Source organism: Coregonus clupeaformis, chromosome 7, assembly GCF_020615455.1.
Source record: "Coregonus clupeaformis isolate EN_2021a chromosome 7, ASM2061545v1, whole genome shotgun sequence".
Classification (NCBI taxonomy): Eukaryota; Metazoa; Chordata; class Actinopteri; order Salmoniformes; family Salmonidae; genus Coregonus; species Coregonus clupeaformis.
Window position 1 is genome coordinate 27,042,545 of NC_059198.1, and position 21,419 is coordinate 27,063,963.

The 21,419-nt window shown below is 42.4% G+C and overlaps 1 protein-coding gene across 3 annotated transcripts in view; it reads left to right on the top strand.

The window, feature by feature from the left end:
* Positions 1–5,158: 5,158 nt before the first annotated feature.
* LOC121569116 (BAI1-associated protein 3) overlaps positions 5,159–21,419 on the top strand; it is a 36,964-nt gene continuing 20,703 nt past the window's right edge. Inside the window, exons 1-4 of one of the 3 annotated variants that reach the window (XM_041879769.2) lie at positions 5,159–5,396; positions 7,591–7,629; positions 11,402–11,477; positions 12,943–13,095. In XM_041879769.2, the coding sequence (XP_041735703.1) occupies positions 12,950–13,095 (146 nt within the window). In that variant the 5' untranslated portion in view covers positions 5,159–5,396; positions 7,591–7,629; positions 11,402–11,477; positions 12,943–12,949. The remainder of the gene's footprint in view (positions 5,397–7,590; positions 7,630–11,401; positions 11,478–12,942; positions 13,096–21,419) is intronic. The other 2 variants (XM_041879770.2, XM_041879768.2) reach the window with 2 other exon arrangements.

Below are 21,419 nucleotides of genomic sequence, written 5' to 3' on the forward strand. Positions count from 1 at the left end.
GGTGGCTGGTCTCAGACGATCCTGCAGGTGAAGAAGCCGGATGTGGAGGTCCTGGGCTGGCATTATTACACGTGGTTTGCAGTTGAACATTGAATTATCTGGCGGCAGCTCTGCTGGACATTCCTGCAGTTAGCATGCCAATTGCACGCTCCCTCAAAACTTGAGATATCTGTGGCATTGTGTTGTGTGACCAAACTGCACATTTTAGAGTGGCCTTTTTTATTGTCCCCAGCACAAGGTGCACCTGTGTAATGATCATGCTGTTTAATCAGCTTCTTGATATGCCACACCTGTCAGGTGGATGGATTATCTTGGCAAATGAGAAATGCTCACTAACAGGGATGTAAACTAATTTGTGAACCAAATTTAAGAGAAATAAGCTTTTTGTGCTTATGGAAAATGTCTGGGATATTTTATTTCAGCTCATGAAACATGGGACCAATACTTATCATGTTGCATTTATATTTTTGTGCAGTATAATTCCATCCACATAATTGAAGTCAATTAAAACTCGAAAGAGCATGACAAGTGCCCTTGAATCGCCTTCAGCAGATCAATGGATGTGAACAGCCAATAAGGAACGCGTCCTAATCACAAGATCCTGTTGCGCCTTGGCTTTTCCGCTGGGGCTAAGTGGTTCTATTTGGTTAGTGTCAGTCCCTGTGCCATGAAATGGTGCCTGACTGGAGCTTTTGTTTCACTGGCTGTGTGTGGAATCATTTCTGCACATAGAGAGGCACCTCACCCCAGCAGCCGCGTAATTAATGTGTCTATGCCTATTTATAGCTTTTGTGTGCGCAAGAGAGAAAGGAGAGAGAGGAAGAGAGTGATGTGTAGTAGCTGACATTTTCAACAGTTCTTTTCTTTTTTACTTCAGTTTATTTAGTAAATAATTTCTTTACTTATTTTTCTTAAAACTGCATTGTTGGTTAAGGGCTTGTAAGTAAGCATTTCACTGTAAGGTCTACTACACCTGTTGTATTCGGCGCATGTGACAAATACAATTTGATTTGATTTTGACAGGGAAGCTAAGAGTTCTTGTTGGTGATGGTGCCTTTCACTTCCTCCATGCTGGTTCATTGGAACTGGGAAGGAAACCCTCTCAAGTTGCCATCATGTGTTGTTGTGTGTGAAAGAAAAACAAGTTTTCCTTGCTGACAATATTCTCCTGTAGTTTATTACTTCTAAAAGAGTAATTGTGGGCCTATTGCAAAAAGTCTGATTACAATATGAAATCTAGGTTACCTGGCTGAGGGGAATAACATGTAATACATTTAACTCAGGCTGAAGATGATCTACAATCACACTGAATAATGAGGCATACTCACTCTCTAGGCACAGGAGAGACCTTACAGATGCTTGGGGCCCCGTACACTAGTTAAAAGTCTGTAATAATCCAATTACAAAACCCCACAATGTGTGCATGGATGCCCAGATGGTTGCAGCACAGATGTCCTCAACAGATCACCTCTGAGCAGTGCCCAGGAGGTGGTAACACCCATGCTGTGACTCAGAACCCCTGCGGGGACTCTTGGACAGCATTTGAATAAGCAGGCGAAATAGCCTCCACAATCCAAAGGGAAAAAGCTTCTGATCTGAAAACCTGTCAAAAGCTAGGAAAGAGATCCTTGGATGGGTGTAGCATTTACCAGCCTAGTATGGGATTTGATATCCTGCAGGCTGTTCACAACAGTATGACATACAGCCCACCATCAAATAACGCAGAACCCTAAAAGTCATGTTGGCAGTATTGGTGGCCATCCTTCAAGTGCATTATAGGTTCACAAGGAGGAAGCCAGCTATGGTCTTCTCTGAGCCAAAGCTTGGTTTCGTAGCAGCCCTTCCCATATGAGGGTAGAGCCAAAATACCACTCAACTATATTTTGGTATTTGTTTCATTAGTCCACTGTTTGTTTTTGTAATAGTATTTTTATTGGAATTTCAGTTTTCTTCCAATTTTAAGAGATAAAACAAAAAGATAAAATAAGAATACAAATAAAACAATGAACAAACAGATGGGAATTAAACACTAAAGCTCGGTTTAAATAAAGGAATTAGCCCCAATACATGGAACGTACAGTATAATCATGAGACAAGTAAACAACCATTCTAAAAGAATCCTTGCAGCATAATAGCTGATAAATCAGGTTCTTGGTAATTCAAATAAGGTTCCCACACTTTGTACAACTGATCTGTTTTAGAATGTAATGTACATGTCAAATATTCCAATGGAACCCATTGAAATAGTATCTTATGCCAACCTTTAAAAGATGGGACCATGTCAGTAATCCACTGTAAGAGGATGTTTTTCCTCGCTGCGAAGGTAAGGATGTTTTACAGCCTCCTCTTACCCACAGAAGTAACATGCCTACTAGGGAGACCTAACAGCAAAGAAACTGGGTCCTATTCTAGGTCGACCCCTAAAATTTGTTCAATTTCTTGAAGGACATTAGAACAGTACCTTTGTAATTTGGAACATGACCATAAGCCATGTGTAAGGGTGCCTGTATCCGTTTTACATTTAAGACACTGAGGAGAGGAGGAATGGTTAAAACATGTCTGCGATTCGGAGATATATGCAATCTGTATATTATTCTTAATTGGATTGCTCTAGTGCGATATAGTTTTTGCATATCTCCAAATGTCCTCCCACATCTCCTCGTCAATAGTAACAGACAGTTCATTCTCCCACACTCGCTTGACCCCTTGTGTGTCTACAATAGAAAAGGGCCTTAAAGCATCATAAAATAAACGTTCAGACATTTTACAGACGCATCAGGGTTGCCAACCAAGGTGGTGCTCTTCAAAATATGTCTGACGTTTAGAAAGCGGAAAAAGTCCTGCTTAGGGAGACGATATTTCTCAACCATCTGCTCAAATGACATTAGAATATTGTCAGCTAATAAATCATTTAGTCTGCCTATGCCCTTATTAAGCCAAAGGTTAAAGCCAACAACCAGCAATCCTGGTACAAAATCAGGGTTGTTAAGAATCGGGGTAAGAGCAGAGGTTAGTTTGGACCTTCCCTCAAAATGTTGAACTGATCTCCATGCTTTGAGTGTATTAAGTGAAATGGGATTATTGCAGCTATCTTTTACAGATTTGAAACTTCTGAAAAATAAAAGATCCTGCAAGGGGTATTTTGAAAAAGAAGTCTCAATATCTAACCCAATAGAGGAGTCATCATTTGTGATCCAGTCAGTAATATATCTTAAGTGGGCACACCACTGATAAAACCTAATATTGGGCAGATCTAAGACCCCTACAGAACCTGGCAGCTGCAATATTGCCATACAGTGCCTTGCAACACTGAGACCAAAGATAACAAAGAGACCAAAGATAACCCTGAAGGAGCTGCAAAGCTCCACAGCGGAGATTGGAGTATCTGTCCATAGGACCACTTTAGGCAGTACACTCCACAGAGCTGGGCTTTACGAAAGAGTGGCCAGAAAAAAGCCATTGCTTAAAGACAAAAATAAGCAAACACGTTTGGTGTTCGCCAAAAGCCATGTGGGAGACTCCCCAAACATATGGAAGAAGGTACTCTGGTCAGATGAGACTAAAATTGAGCTTTTTGGCCATCAAGGAAAACGCTATGTCGGGCGCAAACCCAACACCTCTCATCACCCTGAGTACACCATCCCCACAGTGAAGCATGGTGGTGGCAGCATCATGCTGCAGGGACTGGGAAACTGGTCAGAATTGAAGGAATGATGGATGGCGCTAAATACAGGGAAGTTCTTGAGGGAAACCTGTTTCAGTCTTCCAGAGATTTGAGACTTGGGCGGAGGTTCACCATCCAGCAGGACAATGACCCTAAGCGTACTGCTAAAGCAACACTTGAGTGGTTTAAGGGTAAACGTTTAAATGTCTTGGAATGGCCTAGTCAAAGCCCAGACCTCAATCCAATTGAGAATCTGTGGTATGACTTAGATTGCTGTACACCAGCGGAACCCATCCAACTTGAAGGAGCTGGAGCAGTTTTGCCTTGAAGAATGGACAAAAATCCCAGTGGCTAGATGTGCCAAGCTTATAGAGACATACCCCAAGAGACTTGCAGCTGTAATTGCTGCAAAATGTGGCTCTACAAAGTATTGACTTGGGGGGGGGGGATTTTTTGTCTTATTTCTTGTTTGTTTCACAATAACAAATATTTTGCATCTTCAAAGTGGTAGGCATGTTGTGTAAATCAAATGACACAAACCCCCCAAAAATCAATTTTCATTCCAGGTTGTAAGGCAACAAAATAGGAAAAATGCCAAGGGGGTGAATACTTTCGCAAACCACTGTATGAAGTCTTGGCTTGCATTTACTCTCGTCTTCCGAAACACAAACCAACCGAGCCGCACTGTTTCTTAACATAATGCCCACTTAACCCGGAAGCCAGCCGCACCAACGTATCGGAGGAAACACTGTACACCTGGTGACCGTGTCATCGTGCACTGCGCCCGGCCTGCCACAGGAGTCGCTAGTGCGCGATGGAACAAGAACAGGAGTCGCTAGTGCGCGATGGGACAAGAACATGACCGGGTTAATTCACAGGGGTCTATGCTATGATCTGTAAATTGAAGTAGTGAACCAACCGATAGACAGTTTGGGCCGGAACATAATTACAAATAATTTGTAGACTGCAAATTGACCGCAAGAAGCCCAAACATATATCATATTTGACTAAAACAATCATTTCAAACCTTGCTTACATTTGTATACAATGACGTGTCTCTCTATTATGGTGAATACTTGGGAACAGATCTCCAAAATTAAAATCTCTTGGAGCTGATTTCCTGGTGTTTTTACAGTCTTTTACGTCTAATAATAAAACCACCTGCAGGCCAAATTCGGTCCCTGGGCTGGCAGTTGGGGAACCCTGATTTACAGGTTGACTTGATAATGTTTGACTTCAGGTAGGCTACATATTCCATCAACTGTTCCCTGTACCAAATTTACAACAATATCTTGTGTTAGTGCTGGTGTAGTTGCTTGAACACAAATAGCCTTAATTATTGTATAATTTTGAAGCTATAACAGATGATTATGACAGAACACACAGGTAGAGCTAACTAAATGTGACAGGTGGATCTACCCTCTTCTTCGCAGAGTGGATTTCTTACATCCCTCTGCAACAGCCCGAGGCGGGGAAAGTGTGCCTGCACTTCCTGTGACTATATATGGAGACCACCGGTATAGCATGAGTGAAGAAGAAAACATCTCCGGGGAAAATGAGAGCGTTTGTCTGTGATCAAATAAAAAATTAATCGTTTATTGCGACCGATGACTATCTCCTATCTTAAAGAGACAAACACGTATTTTCCGTCTATTTTGTTGTGCTAAAACAGGAACTCAGAGACGCGAGCAAAAACATACGCACATCGCAACTGTGAATGAGAAAGCTACAGGTGAGCATTATTTTTCTTTATCTACAGCATTTCAACTTTATTTAGTTGCACATATACCATCTCTATTCCATGTCTGTTTTAAAGGTGAAAAGAGCACTTTGCATTATTGATTGTCTGCTGTTTCAATATGTGAACATTTTGGAGGGGACATTTCATTGCTTTCATACCTGTTGATTTGAATTGTAACCAACTTGCGTGCATAATCAACGAATATTTTAATAAGTTGACAGATACATATTTTATGCCATGGTAAAACGTATGTCTATGACTGTCGTTGTTGTCACTTATCTGCTAGTCCCCCTTTAAGTTTCTTATTCTAAGAAAAAGTTGTTTATCCATCCCCTTAGAATACAGAAATATTAATTTCGGTTTTAGAATGAATAAATATTTCAAATATGCCGAAACCCTAGTTATTCATGAGGGTTTTGGTTGATCTGTTGGTTGATTATTGACCAGAAAAAAGTAGGAACAGGTGATTTAATTTCCTCAACAAGATGTTGGCTAATGGTACGCACGAATATATTATTCAGTCATTTAGTTGTAGGCTATAATTGGTCGCCTATCTTTCAGAGGATCTTGTGTTCTCTAACATGCACTCTGCATGTGATCTTCCAAAGATTTCATCCTATTATTCCATCTTAGTTGTTCATGTCAATGATACGTTTTGAAAAACTGCAACCAGTTCCCTGCATTGTTCAAGGCAACCCAAACTTGCTGAACTTAAACTCTTATTTGGCATATAGAAATAATTAAAGAAACAGACACACCTTTTTTTTAAAACTACTCAAGTATGTCTATCACTTATTATTTTCACATAAAGGCTAGATGTATGAATTGATAATAACTGCATAGTTACACTTATGGTGTTCTCAACAAATCTCCATTACTGTACAATCAAAATGCTTTGTAGAGCCTACTTTTCCCCCAATCAACCAGTCCTGCTAAATTGTCATGAAGCATAGTTTTCTGCATAAGAGATGTATTCACCAAGGGAACCTTTCTTATGTATATAGCATGCAGTTGTCTTGGAAACTGACTAACCTGATGTAGGGATGGTTGTTGTGTTCATTATATCAATCACTCCTGGTAACCTCCCTTTTAACTTTTAACAATACTTCTGAAAGTACTGATGTTCTCTCTCCAATAATTGTGCGATATTGACCCTCATTTGTGAATTTCAATGAAGAGGGTTGATACATAATCAGTCTGGTCTTTGTGCCAATACACTCTGCACTCAGAGGACAGGGTTATTTGCATGTACCAGAGAGGTGAATGACTGTTATGCAGATTGCAGGAATATGATTTCCATTTTTAATGAAGCACTTTAGAGGTAAACAAAAACAAGAGTGTCCACTTAGAAGGAGCTCGTTAAGTATCTTAAGGAGACCAATAACTCAGACAGGTGTTGTTATATTTCCACTGCACCTACAGAGTAATCACATAGAGTTTTAATAATGGATTACATTTCATTATCATTTCCCCAGTGGATGCGTTCAGTGAAGAAAATATTATTTCCTCCACTGATTTTTGCCTCTCCTACATGCGTAGTCTCATAGCCTGTAACTTTCCTGCATCATATTACACTAATCAACATCAATTAACAAAATGTGCCTCCGAACACATGCTGAATTCGTTGATCTTTTACCCTTTTGTTTCACATAATTCTTAAAGTCCCCTTGAGTTCTCTTGAGAAAATAAGTCTCTCAATCTTATACAAAGAGAACAATTGCAGTATAGTCATGTTATGTCTGCACACTGCGTTTACAGTGCTGCATTGAGAGTAACATTAGCACACAGTTCGATAGTGCTGTTATTGTTGGGTTATGCCTAATGTATTGTGATATGTGATTGATTGATTGTTTGGTTCTGTAACTGTCACTTCAGTTTGAGATATGAAAAACACGGTTGATTAGAAATCGCTGTCGCAGAGATATCTTTCTAAGCACGACAGTCACTTGAGTGATTGTTTCCACATCTATGGCTATATAAATTCCATTCTCTTGTTGATTGACAGTTTAAATCTATCTGTGTGGTACAGTTTTTTCCCTCAGAGCTTTGAGAAAGGTTCCTGTGGCAGGTTAGAGACTACTTGATTCTAGAGTCTAGCCCTTTGGGTTGCTCTCTGAACACTACTGGTGCTATAAAAACTCTGGCTAACCCTGTCTATTCCCCACACTCCTCTCTCTCTCCTTAGACATCCAAAGAGCAACTTGTGAAAAGGTTGAGTGAGACGGTAACTTCATTTTGATGTGTCTGTATGTCAATTTGGCCCTTATAATAGGTCTAATTATGACTATGATTCTAAGGCTCCAGGGCATATTATGTTGGTTGAAGGGTTCCCTGGTCCTTTTATATAAAGAAAGATGAACACACTGTGAATCATTCATTTTTCACTTCACAAAGGATCATGGTCTTGTAAAGGATCGAGCTCATAAGCATTTACCTTCACCATCATGCAACCTTTCATATAATAATGAATATCCTGTCAAAGTCACCATTGTTGATATTGTGTTGTGTTTGAGGTTGTATCTGTATTGAGAATTGAGTTGAGTAGCATAACATAACCAGTCTGTATTGTTTTGCATATCATGTAATGCACTGCATGTACCTAGTGAATTCAGAGAATAGTTATAGTAGTGAATTCTCATTGAATAGAGCATTGTTGCTCCCTGCATTATGCCCTTGATCATGTGGCTCTCTAAGTAATTTCTGCTGTGTTGCCAGGTTGTGGCTTTGTATAGCCTAACTAGCACAGAAAGACTTTACCCAAGCTGTATAACAGCTCCCACCAACACCGCCGAATGTTCACTGCCTATCGATCTCAGATGCAAACTGTCAGTCTCATGTCAATCCTGAATTGAGCGCCCGCGGATCACCCTAACAGATTGTCTCAATGGCTGTGCAGGGGCTGCTGAGAATAAGCTGCTACTGTGGAACCTCTGATTGTCCTCCGGTGGTTCTGTCAAAGCCTGGAGGGGATCAGAGCCCTTATCTACAGCGGGGAGAACAAGTATTTGATACACTGCCGATTTTGCAGGTTTTCCTACTTACAACGCATGTAGAGGTCTGTCATAGGTACACTTCAACTGTGAGAGACGGAATCTAAAACAAAAATCCAGAAAATCACATTGTATGATTTTTAAGTAATTCATTTGCATTTTATTGCATGACATAAGTATTTGATACATCAGAAAAGCAGAACTTAATATTTGGTACAGAAACCTTTGTTTGCATTTACAGAGATCATATGTTTCCTGTAGGTCTTGACCAGGTTTGCACACACTGCAGCAGGGATTTTGGCCCACTCCTCCATACAGACCTTCTCCAGATCCTTCAGGTTTCGGGGCTGTCGCTGGGCAATACGGACTTTCAGCTCCCTCCAAAGATTTTCTATTGGGTTCAGGTCTGGAGACTGGCTAGGCCACTCCAGGACCTTAAGATGCTTCTTACGGAGCCACTCCTTAGTTGCCCTGGCTGTGTGTTTCGGGTCGTTGTCATGCTGGAAGACCCAGCCATGACCCATCTTCAATGCTCTTACTGAGGGAAGGAGGTTGTTGGCCAAGATCTCGCAATACATGGCCCCATCCATCCTCCCCTCAATACGGTGCAGTCGTCCTGTCCCCTTTGCAGAAAAGCATCCCCAAAGAATGATGTTTCCACCTCCATGCTTCACGGTTGGGATGGTGTTCTTGGGGTTGTACTCATCCTTCTTCTTCCTCCAAACACGGCGAGTGGAGTTTAGACCAAAAAGCTCTATTTTTGTCTCATCAGACCACATTACCTTCTCCCATTCCTCCTCTGGATCATCCAGATGGTCATTGGCAAACTTCAGACGGGCCTGGACATGCGCTGGCTTGAGCAGGGGGACCTTGCGTGCGCTGCAGGATTTTAATCCATGACGGCGTAGTGTGTTACTAATGGTTTTCATTGAGACTGTGGTCCCAGCTCTCTTCATGTCATTGACCAGGTCCTGCCGTGTAGTTCTGGGCTGATCCCTCACCTTCCTCATGATCATTGATGCCCCACGAGGTGAGATCTTGCATGGAGCCCCAGACCGAGGTTGATTGACCGTCATCTTGAACTTCTTCCATTTTCTAATAATTGCGCCAACAGTTGTTGCCTTCTCACCAAGCTGCTTGCCTATTGTCCTGTAGCCCATCCCAGCCTTGTGCAGGTCTACAATTGTATCCCTGATGTCCTTACACAGCTCTCTGGTCTTGGCCATTGTGGAGAGGTTGGAGTCTGTTTGATTGAGTGTGTGGACAGGTGTCTTTTATACAGGTAACGAGTTCAAACAGGTGCAGTGTTGAGTGGAGAACAGGAGGGCTTCTGAAAGAAAAACTAACAGGTCTGTGAGAGCCGGAATTCTTACTGGTTGGTAGGTGATCAAATACTTGTGTCATGCAATAAAATGCAAATGAATTACTTAAAAATCATACAATGTGATTTTCTGGATTTTTGTTTTAGATTCCGTCTCTCACAGTTGAAGTGTACCTATGATAAAAATTACAGACCTCTACATGCTTTGTAAGTAGGAAAACCTGCTAAATCGGCAGTGTATCAAATACTTGTTCTCCCAACTGTATCTAGACATGCACACAGATCCCAATGATACTGTAGCTATGTCTCCCCATTCCATGTGAGGAACTTTCTCTCCATGTTCAACAAGAGCCTTAAAGGCTTGTTGTGGAGCTCCCAGCGCAGCACGTTCTGTCTGCCATGTCACAATGCCCAGGCCTTTAGTATGGCTGTTATGTGTGTGGTGGATATAAGTGAGTCCTTGTCAAATCAATAAGGTCCTTTCCTCCCTGATTATCTGTAGATGAGCCATTCACAGATGTTTCAGTCTGTGGGCCTGAGTGACCACCTCATTTGGCCCACACACAAAGGATTCATCAAGCAAATAGATAGTTGTTAATCGGGTTTGTTCCATAATTATGTTGTTTTTGTTTGTCTTTGAATAGTATTACGTTTCCCTCAAGGAACGATGTAATTACATTTTGACAAAGCTGAAGGTCAACATGTGGATATCTTTGTCCATTTGATTGCCAGTCATTAATGAAAAGGATTCTTGACATTTCAGTGGTTTTTAGAGCATCCTGAACATACATAATATAATGAATAATATAATGAATCACTTCCAGTGTATGTCCCAAAGCCACAATAATATTGAAAAACGACAACTGCGGAAAATACAATTGGATTAGAGAAATGAAGAGATTGTAAGTCACACGCAAACGCAGGCACACACACACACACACACACACACACAGTAGGCCATATACAGTACAGTCCACATAATCAAGTAGACCTCCCATAGGACCAAAGAAGATCATTTAAACCATCTGTATTCTGAGGGATTGGCAGGACCGTCACCGAACATGGCTAAATAGATAACACTTGTGGACTAATTGATAACAATGGCATTCAAATTACATTTGTTCTTCTTTCTAAAAATGCCTGCCCTCTATTTTGGATATGATATCATGTCAGAATCTGTTCACTCAATCCTGAAGAAATGAGATCAAGGAAAGCTGTGCTGCGGGACTCCAGGGTCACACTGATATATACATTTTACAGCAGCAGTCTAGGCTGGCTGATGTCATTTGATAGATACCAGTAGGTTAACCAATCTATAAGGATGAAAATGATATCAGCGGCAGGATGAGTCCCCACCGACTGAATTGGAGATTTTAAATGAGTCATAAATCAATCTCCATCCCAATTGACTTTGAAAAGAAGTGTGTAATTCTGTCCCCCTGGGAGTCTGATGATGGGGCATTTGCAGTCCTCCCTGAATACGGAGCGTATGGAGCTGAGGAGATGAGAATCCAGGTGGGATCAGGACCCACATTTGCCTCATTCGTGCTGTGGTGTGTTAAGCTAGCCTGGCCAGGGGAAGACTGATATAATAACATCAAGTGGTTATTTATGCAGCCTGCCTTGATATAATTCTGTCTACCTGGATTTACCAACCCCTTTCTCTCCCTCTGCCGTTACCATAGAGACCCCTCCATCCCCTAACAGCAAGGATCCTTTCGCTGCCGGGGCTCGCTGGCTTCTCACAGTAGAAATACACTGGTGAGCAACACCATCAGTCCCTGGCAAGGTTTGGGCACCTGTGGTGAGGAAAGAGAGAGGAAGAGAGAGAGGAAGAGAGAGAGGAAGAGAGAGAGAAAGAGAGAGGAAGAGAGAGAGAGAGACTTGCATTCACTTGGCTGTGAGTGTTTCCTTGGCAGCTGGCGCCCTGTGTATGGTGACAACTTTGACTCGTTTTTGTCACTGGGACTTGATGACTGAGACAGAGTGACATCCAGTTGGGAGGCCAGCCACGTCTAATTGAAATTAGCTGCTCATCTGGGAGAAGGCTTCTCCCTGACTGTGACACTTTGCTATCTGTCACCAGTCAGAGCTGCAAGTGCCTACCTAGCAGACAGGTATTGGATCTGAGACACAAGCAGGTATCTTCATTCATAGGCAGTAACTCTTTCGACCAATATCCAAGGGGCATTGCAATCCAAAACCTTCCTCACTGGTGGCATCATAGACATATGAATACCTACATGAATGATACTATTGACATTCTAACTAAAAGTACTAGGCAAGCTCACTATCTGTCTCGACCAGTTACATTGAGTTAATTCCTATTACAAATATATTGTCTAGCTAGCTGTGTTATTTAATGTGTCACTTTCACTGTTTGAGAGAAAGCAGAACACAGAGCTGCCAGTGTACTCTGTCTCTTCCTCTTCCCTTGGAGATGTGACAAAAGAAAGACATTTGCTGTCAGCTGATGAAAATAATGCCTATCTGTCCCCTGAAACAACTTCTCCATCAGTCAAACCCTCTCTCTTGTATCCATGTAATTTCTTCTCTTTTAGTGCCTTTCTGTTTGTTTCTCTGCCTCTGCATTGTGCTGTTGCTGCCTCTACTGGTGTCAGCCACCATACAAGCTGGCGGAGGCTGGAGAGTGACTCATTCTCACTGAGGTGGAACCTAACGATGGCCTTGTTCTTTAGAAATCTCTCATCTGATCACAGTTTAACTAGAACCCTTAAGAACAAGGTCAGAAATGAATTAAACGTCTGTGATGATGATACTTCTATCTTAGCAGCACTTCTCTCTGCTACAGTAGATGGGGGTCGGTGGAATAGGATTTGAGAGAGTGTTGCTTTAATGAGAGTTATTGCAGGTAGGCTTGTCACAACAGTGGCCAACCAGCAAATCTATGATGAATCGACCAGCATACGATATCAGTCAGCCTTGGACAGAAATAGCACGTACCTTCTGCCATGGCTGAGTATAATTGAGTTAAGAGGGGGTGATTACTGTGATTAGCCCTGTGTATATGTAGCCAAAGGGAAGCTCCTCAAGTGGATATATCACATCTGTGGTAGATACTGTATATCCAACTATAGTTCAAATAAACACTGGGATAAGTATTTCCCGACATTTACTGAACATTGTTGTACTACCTGACACTTGTTTTAGTTCCATAATGTTGTTAGGCTCATGTTCATGTGAATTATTCTCCTTGTGACCCCAGGTAGTGAATGAGCATGACGGCGTTGCTGGACCTGAAGAGCAGTGTGCTGAGGCAGGTGCAGAGGAGCCAGTCTCTGAGGGGGAGGAAGGAGCCAGCAGCCTCAGCAGCCAGCTGCATCCCCGTCACACACTGCCCTGACCAGCTACCTCACGGGTGAGTCTCACACACTGCCCTGACCAGCTACCTCACGGGTGAGTCTCACACACTGCCCTGACCAGCTACCTCACGGGTGAGTGTCACACACTGCCCTGACCAGCTACCTCACGGGTGAGTGTCACACACTGCCCTGACCAGCTACCTCACGGGTGAGTCTCACACACTGCCCTGACCAGCTACCTCATGGGTGAGTGTCACACACTGCCCTGACCAGCTACCTCACGGGTGAGTGTCACACACTGCCCTGACCAGCTACCTCACGGGTGAGTCTCACACACTGCCCTGACCAGCTACCTCACGGGTGAGTCTCAGTGGCACACAGAATCAACAGCAGTTATAATCACACACATTCCGGTGCACACATGCATGTAAACACGCATATTCACTCACTCACTCACTCACTCACTCACTCACTCACTCACTCACTCACTACCACTCACTCCGGTAATAATAATAATAATATAGTGTGTTTCATTACAACATAGAATCTCAAAGCGCTTGCAAAGCAACTAATTATAAAAAATGGAAAGCAAAAGGTGTCTCTAGTCAGCTTCAAAGGCAGTTTGAAAAGGCAGTCAGTCTCTGGTATGGCTTGAGCGGAGAGAGGGGCATCGATGGTTAGCTAGGGAGAAAGTCAGTCTGACAGATACAGCTACACACAGGCACATTCAGACTGGATGAAGGAAAGGTTCCTCTGGCAGTCTCTGAGAAGAAGGCCTAGTCTGGTGCTGTGGACCATAAATATTCTGGACAAGCCCAATATGTTTAATGTGTCCCTCGCCTCTACTCCAGAGATGGGACCTGTTTCTAAAATGCCTCGATCAGTCTGGTCTTCCCCAAGGAGACATGAACCATCCCAAAGTACCAATAGCTACATGCACAGTCAGACACTCAGTGAACGGGGAACATTGCTTTTGGGCGAACAACACTTCGAAATACTTAAATGGTCTATCATTTATCTTTAATATGTAAATCTAGAACTTTTCATAACTTTTATCGAAAATAAACTAACCAAATGAATCCAATATGTGTCAACAGAATGTTCTTATGTTATTGATTAACACATTTATTTGATTGATTAACCCCAAACTGAGAAGGTTGTGATGAGCTGTCATCCTAAGAATATTGGCAGATGAATAGGCCACAGCAGAATCGACAGGCACAGGTGAATAAATCAATAGTTTTTCCATTCATCCTTTGGAGCGAGTCTTCTGTTTTGATTGCTCTTCAGCTGAATGTCAAAGCCAATAGCAATGGGCATGTAAACCTTGAGGTTTCTATAGCAACCCAACAATGTCTGTTTGTTACAGCCTGCTCCTAAAATATGACCAGCTAGATTGTTAATGACGGCGCCTATTTTATTTGCGAGGGAGAAAAACACCTGCGATGCTCTGAGCAGAACCTTTTGTAATTATTATTATTTAACACTGGCTCTGTAAAAGACTTGAGGAACTACAGCGAACCAACACTATTGATAGGGTAGGGGAGATTGGGGTGGGTTGTCTCAGGGGTGGGTTGTCTCAGGGGTGGGTTGTCTCAGGGGTGGGTTGTTTCAGGGGTGGGTTGTCTCAGGGGTGGGTTGTCTCAGGGGTGGGTTGTCTCAGGAGTTGTTTGTATAATTTTTTCCCCCAATTGACATTTTAGTCATTTAGCAGACGCTCTTATTCAGAGCGACTTACAATTAGTGAGTGCATACATTTTTTCATACTGGCCCCCCGTGGGATGGTTGTCACAGTGCTAATTACTCCCAATCTAATGTTTTTAAGGGTAATGTGTGAATTTAAAAAAATAACTCATCCACCTGGTCAATTTATGTCAGCATAATGAAACATTGAGGTGAGGGGAATTCATGTGTTTTTCATAGGTAAAATCAAAACGTGTATATTTTGGTACTTTATTTGTAAAGGTTTCTAGGTCAAGCCATGTGGTAACTAGAATCTTAACCTGTTTTTACATGTAAGAGTCTATCTGGTAAGAACACCTTTTTATATACCGGCGCTGCTGAGTGGAACAAACTACCACAGCAACTCAAAGCCATGCCGACCATAACGTAATTTAAAAAGAATGTCAAAAGCTGGCTAAAAATGATGTCTGTATGTAATGCTCTAGGCTATGACAATGTCGTCCTGTCTTTTGTTTTGTTATGTGTTATATGTCTAGCCTAGGTCTACTATGTCTGTTTGTTAATTTTTGAACAATTTATTTAAGAGGACCACAATGGAAATACGTTTTCAAACTTTTTTGTGTCATCCTTGATGATAGTGCATTTACAAAACCAAGCCATGAGGTCGAAGGAATTGTCCGTAGTGCTCCGAGACAGGATTGTGTCGAGACACAGATCTGGGGAAGGGTACCAAAACATTTCTGCAGGATTGAAGGTCCCCAAGAACACAGTGGCCTTCATCAATTCTTAAATGGAAGAAGTTTGGAACCACCAAGACTCTTCCTAGAGCTGGCCGCCCGGCCAAACTGAGCAATCGGGGGAGAAGGGCCTTGGTCAGGGAGGTGACCAAGAACCCGATGGTCACTCTGATAAAGCTCCAGAGTTCCTCTGTGGAGATGGGAGAACCTTCCAGAAGGACAACCATCTCTGCAGCATTCCACCAATTAGGCCTTTGTTTTTTTGCTTTGTCATTATGGGGTATTGTGTTTAGATTGAGGGAAAAAAACAATTTAATCAATTTTAGAATAAGGCTGTAACGTAACAAAATGTGGAAAAAGTGAAAGGGTCTGAATACTTTCCGAATGCACTGTATCGGTCTGTCTGTCTGTCTGTCTGATTAACACCCACACATGCATGTGCAAACACACGCAAATTTACTCAAAATGTCATATGGTATTCTCACGGCATAAAATGCTTAATTTTGTTAGGAATATTGTTAATGCAAAGAAAGGCTTTGCTATTTCTAAGACACTGTATCCTATATAGCTTCATTTCGTGTTACAAAAGGAATTAGCTAGTAGCGAACAACCAACCTCATACTGTGGCATCCAACCCCGCTATGGGGCTGAGTGTGTTTGATGGCTTATAACTCCATGTTGGAATAAGATAAAAAATGCTCCCCATTTCAACCCAAGCCATTGTTCTTTCTCCTAATATTGAAACAAGTCTTGTAAAGCCGTCAGCATGCTTCCTATCTGAAACAGTTCGGAACAGTTTGTTTATATATTATGACAACATTCTGTGACGTTTTGTGCGTTTTGGTCTTCGGCTAGTTTTTTGGGGGGCTGTTCGTGCACACAGCAATGTTTCTTGAGGCAAGCCGAAGTCGGTAGCCGAAGTCTACGCCCCTTTGTCGGCGATTGGTCAACAGTAGGGATTCTTCAATTAAGTGTTTTCATTCAACGAGAGACGACTCGTTTTCATGTAAATTGTTCGACCGATGCATGCTGACACCTTAAGAGTACTGGTGCTGAGAAATACACACAATAGTAGAAAATAAGTGTGACAATCAACCCCGGTCTCCCCTATATCAACCCAGCTATGGGAGATAAATTGGATCAGTATAACATCAATCTGACCCTTTGTTTTGCACTGAAAATGTGACATTCTCCATCCATGGATCTCATCCATGGATGGAGGGAGGTCATTATATGTTAGTCATAAAGAGACATCACATATAGGTGTTATTACCAAATTATTCCAAGCTCATTGATTTGTAACACCATTAGAGGGATTTTAATTGTCAAAACATTTTATTTCCTAATTCATTATCATGAATATTAAAGAATGCAGAAAAGACCAGAACACTCACACCTAGCAAACATTCTCTCTATGTGGTGTTTTGGGAAATACTTCCTGAATCTTTGAAACTGCATCCTCATAACCCTCATGATGTCTATTCATATGGGGACACAGGCTATGTAAGATTAAATGTAAGAGAGAACATTTATTTTGTATGTATTTTAAGTATTTTAATTATTGTTTCAGCATATACCCAAACACATGAGGTATTCCTCTGTATTCGTCTGTATATGTTCCTCTGAGTCTGCATGTCTATTTGCTTGTTTCATCTCATAATTCACCTTTTAGACAGCAAAACATGAGAAAAGCTTTTGAATAAATATTCAAAATAATATTTAATAATAAACTGTATTGGAAGAAGCTGTTTCCTAGCAACATACAATTGTTGTGTGTGTGTGTGTGTGTGTGTGTGTGTGTGTGTGTGCGTGCGTGTGTGTGAGAGAGAGAGATAGAGAAAGGGAGGAGGGAGACAGAGAGAAGTAGAGAGAGGGAGAGAGAAAGAGATTGACTGACTCACACAGACCCCTATCATTTGTAATTGTGGGTTTTTCTTAATCATACAAACCTTTAAAGAGAATCCAGACGTCAGAAAATACACTTACAAAGGTTAAAAGCGAAAAGGTGCTGGTGGCACACTGAATATTGAACCAAAGTCTTGTTTTGGATACATAGTCTTAAATGTTGATAGACTCAAATAACCTCTTTAATCACCATATGACTCATGCTGTAACCAACCTGGTACTAAGCAGACAAGCTTGGCATGCCTTCATGCTGCTTCACAAAAATGTCAGGCTAGCTGTCAGATATGAATGTACCTATTTAATGGGGGTGACACGTTACAAGACTACCATTTTCCAGCCAAAATAAAATATCTGTTCCTTGGATTATGTCACTGTATTGAAGGAATGTTTTTCATGCTCCTTAATTAGATGTCTACAGAAATTAGGTATTTTAGCTCTTTGGGGATCCTGTCAAGCTTCCATTGTAAAGACAGACAGACATCATCATTCCTCTGTCATCCCCGTCCCGCACTAAACGTACCCTGACCACAAGTAATCAGGGGTGTTACCACCCACTACCTCCTGCTCCCTGGAGACACTGTCTCAGACAGAGGCGTGGAATGCAATGCATGGGGAGATCAGTGGGCACTGTGTCGGCTGCCACCAGACTGCCACGCACCCGCTGTGATGTGACAGGCAGCGTTAATAAAGGCGTGTGACTGAGAGGGGGCCATGTGGACAGCGCCTCTGTCCTCTCTCTGCATAATGAGACAGGGGGTCTGGGCTAGGAGACAGGTGGGGGGCATGGGGGTGGGGTGGAGGTGTCAGACCTGTATTCTTGCTCCTGGTGCTCTGCCACATGACTCATTCCAGAACACTCCTCTAGTCTGGGGAAGGAGAAAGGAGGGTAGGGGAAGAAAGGGGGGGGAGAGGGGGGTATTCCCAAGGTGTTCAGCTGTGCCAGTGAATGTGCCTCCATCACCATGGCGACTGGGGCTTTGAAATTAGCAAGTGGCAGGAGTCCAGGAGTTCACCCACTCAGAGAAAAAAATACAATGTAGAATAACGTTATATGGCAGACATGGTAGGGTGGCTTTGAGTCTTTGTTGAGCTTCATATTACGCTATTACTCAAGGGAATACAGCAACTCCCATGGACCTTAAGGGTAGTGCGGTGAGATGGTTCTTATTCACCACTAAGATGGGATGCATTCACACCTATCCACTGTCTGTTTACACGGGTCTTAGGCTACCATAAGTTCCCCAGACACACAGACGTTATTGACAGACTATTCCCCTCAGGTTTGTTGCTGCAGGAAGGAATGTTTAAATTTTTTTAAATATTTCACCTTTATTTAACCAGGTAAGCCAGTTGAGAACAAGTTCTCATTTACAACTGCGACCTGGCCAAGATAAAGCAAAGCAGTGCGATAAAAACAACAACAACACAGAGTTACATATGGAATAAACAAAACGTACAGTCAATAACACAATAGAAAATCTATATACAGTGTGTGCAAATGTAGTAAGTTATGGAGGTAAGGCAATAAATAGGCCATAGTGCAAAATAATTACTATTTAGTATTAACACTGGAGTGATAGATGTGCAGAAGATGATGTGCAAATAGAGATACTGGGGTGCAAATGAGCAAAATAAATAACAATGTAAATAACAATATGGGGATGAGGTAGTTTGGTGGGCTAATTACAGATGGGCTGTGTACAGGTGCAGTGATCGGTAAGCTGCTCTGACAACTGATGCTTAAAGTTAGTGAGGGAGATAAGTATCTCCAGCTTCAGAGATTTTTGCAGTTCGTTCCAGTCATTTGCAGCAGAGAACTGGAAGGAATGGCGACCAAAGGAGGTGTTGGCTTTGGGGATGAACAGTGAGATATACCTGCTGGAATGCATACTACGGGTGGGTGTTGCTATGGTGACCAATGAGCTAAGATAAGGCAGGGATTTGCCTAGAAGTGATTTATAGATGACCTGGATCCAGTGGGTTTGGCAACGAATATGTAGTGAGGGCCAGCCAACGAGAGTGTACAGGTCACAATGGTGGGTAGTATATGGGGCTTTGGTGACAAAACGGATGGCACTGTGATAGACTACATCCAATTTGCTGAGTAGAGTGTTGGAGGCTATTTTGTAAATGACATCGCCGAAGTCAAGGAATGGTAGGATAGTCAATTTTACGAGGGCATGTTTAGCAGCATGAGTGAAGGAGGCTTTGTTGCGAAATAGGAAGCCAATTCTAGGTTTAACTTTGGATTGGAGATGCTTAATGTGAGTCTGGAAGGAGAGTTTACGGTCTAACCAGACCCCTAGGTATTTGTAGTTGTCCACGTATTCTAAGTCAGACCCGCCGAGAGTAGTGATTCTAGTCGGGTGGGCTGGTGCAAGCAGCGTTCGATTGAAGAGCATGCATTTAGTTTTACTAGCGTTAATAGCAGTTGGAGGCCACGGAAGGAGTGTTGTATGGCATTGAAGCTCGTTTGGAGGTTTGTTAACACAGTGTCCAATGAAGGGCCAGATGTATACAAAATGGTGTCGTCTGCGTAGAGGTGGATCTGAGAGTCACCAGCAGCAAGAGCGACATCATTGATATACACAGAGAATAGAGTCGGCCCGAGAATTGAACCCTGTGGCACCCCCATAGAGACTGCCAGTGGTCCAGACAACAGGCCCTCCGATTTGACACATTGAACTCTATCTGAGAAGTAGTTGGTGAACCAGGCGAGGCAGTCATTTGAGAAACCAAGGCTATTTAGTCTGCCAATAAGAATGCAGTGGTTGACAGAGTCAAAAGCCTTGGCCAGGTCGATGAAGACGGCTGCACAGTACTGTCTTTTATCGATCGCGGTTATTATATTGTTTAGGACCTTGAGCGTGGCTGAGGTGCACCCATGACCAGCTCGAAAACCAGATTGCACAGCGGAGAAGGTACGGTGGGATTCGAAATCGTCGGTGATCTGTTTGTTAACTTGGCTTTCAAATACTTTCGAAGGGCAGGATGGATATACAGTGGGGGAAAAAAGTATTTAGTCAGCCACCAATTGTGCATGTTCTCCCACTTAAAAAGATGAGAGAGGCCTGTAATTTTCATCATAGGTACACGTCAACTATGACAGACAAAATGAGGAAAAAAAATCCAGAGAATCACATTGTAGGATTTTTTATGAATTTATTTGCAAATTATGGTGGAAAATAAGTTTTTGGTCAATAACAAAAGTTTCTCAATACTTTGTTATATACCCTTTGTTGGCAATGACACAGGTAAAACGTTTTATGTAAGTCTTCACAAGGTTTTCACACACTGTTGCTGGTATTTTGGCCCATTCCTCCATGCAGATCTCCTCTAGAGTAGTGATGTTTTGGGGCTGTCGCTGGGCAACACGGACTTTCAACTCCCTCCAAAGATTTTCTATGGGGTTGAGATCTGGAGACTAGCTAGGCCACTCCAGGACCTTGAAATGCTTCTTACGAAGCCACTCCTTCGTTGCCCGGGCGGTGTGTTTGGGATCATTGTCATGCTGAAAGACCCAGCCACGTTTCATCTTCAATGCCCTTGCTGATGGAAGGAGGTTTTCACTCAAAATCTCACGATACATGGCCCCATTCATTCTTTCCTTTACACGGATCAGTCGTCCTGGTCCCTTTGCAGAAAAACAGCCCCAAAGCATGATGTTTCCACCCCCATGCTCCACAGTAGGTATGGTGTTCTTTGGATGCAACTCAGCATTATTTGTCCTCCAAACACGATGAGTTGAGTTTTTACAAAAAATTTATATTTTGGTTTCATCTGACCATATGACATTCTCCCAATGATCTTCTGGATCATCCAAATGCACTCTAGCAAACTTCAGACGGGCCTGGACATGTACTGCCTTAAGCAGGGGGAAACGTCTTGCACTGCAGGATTTGAGTCCCTAGCGGCGTAGTGTGTTACTGATGGTAGGCTTTGTTACTTTGGTCCCAGCTCTCTGCAGGTCATTCACTAGGTCCCCCCGTGTGGCTCTGGGATATTTGCTCACCGTTCTTGTGATCATTTTGACCCCACGGGGTGAGATCTTGCGT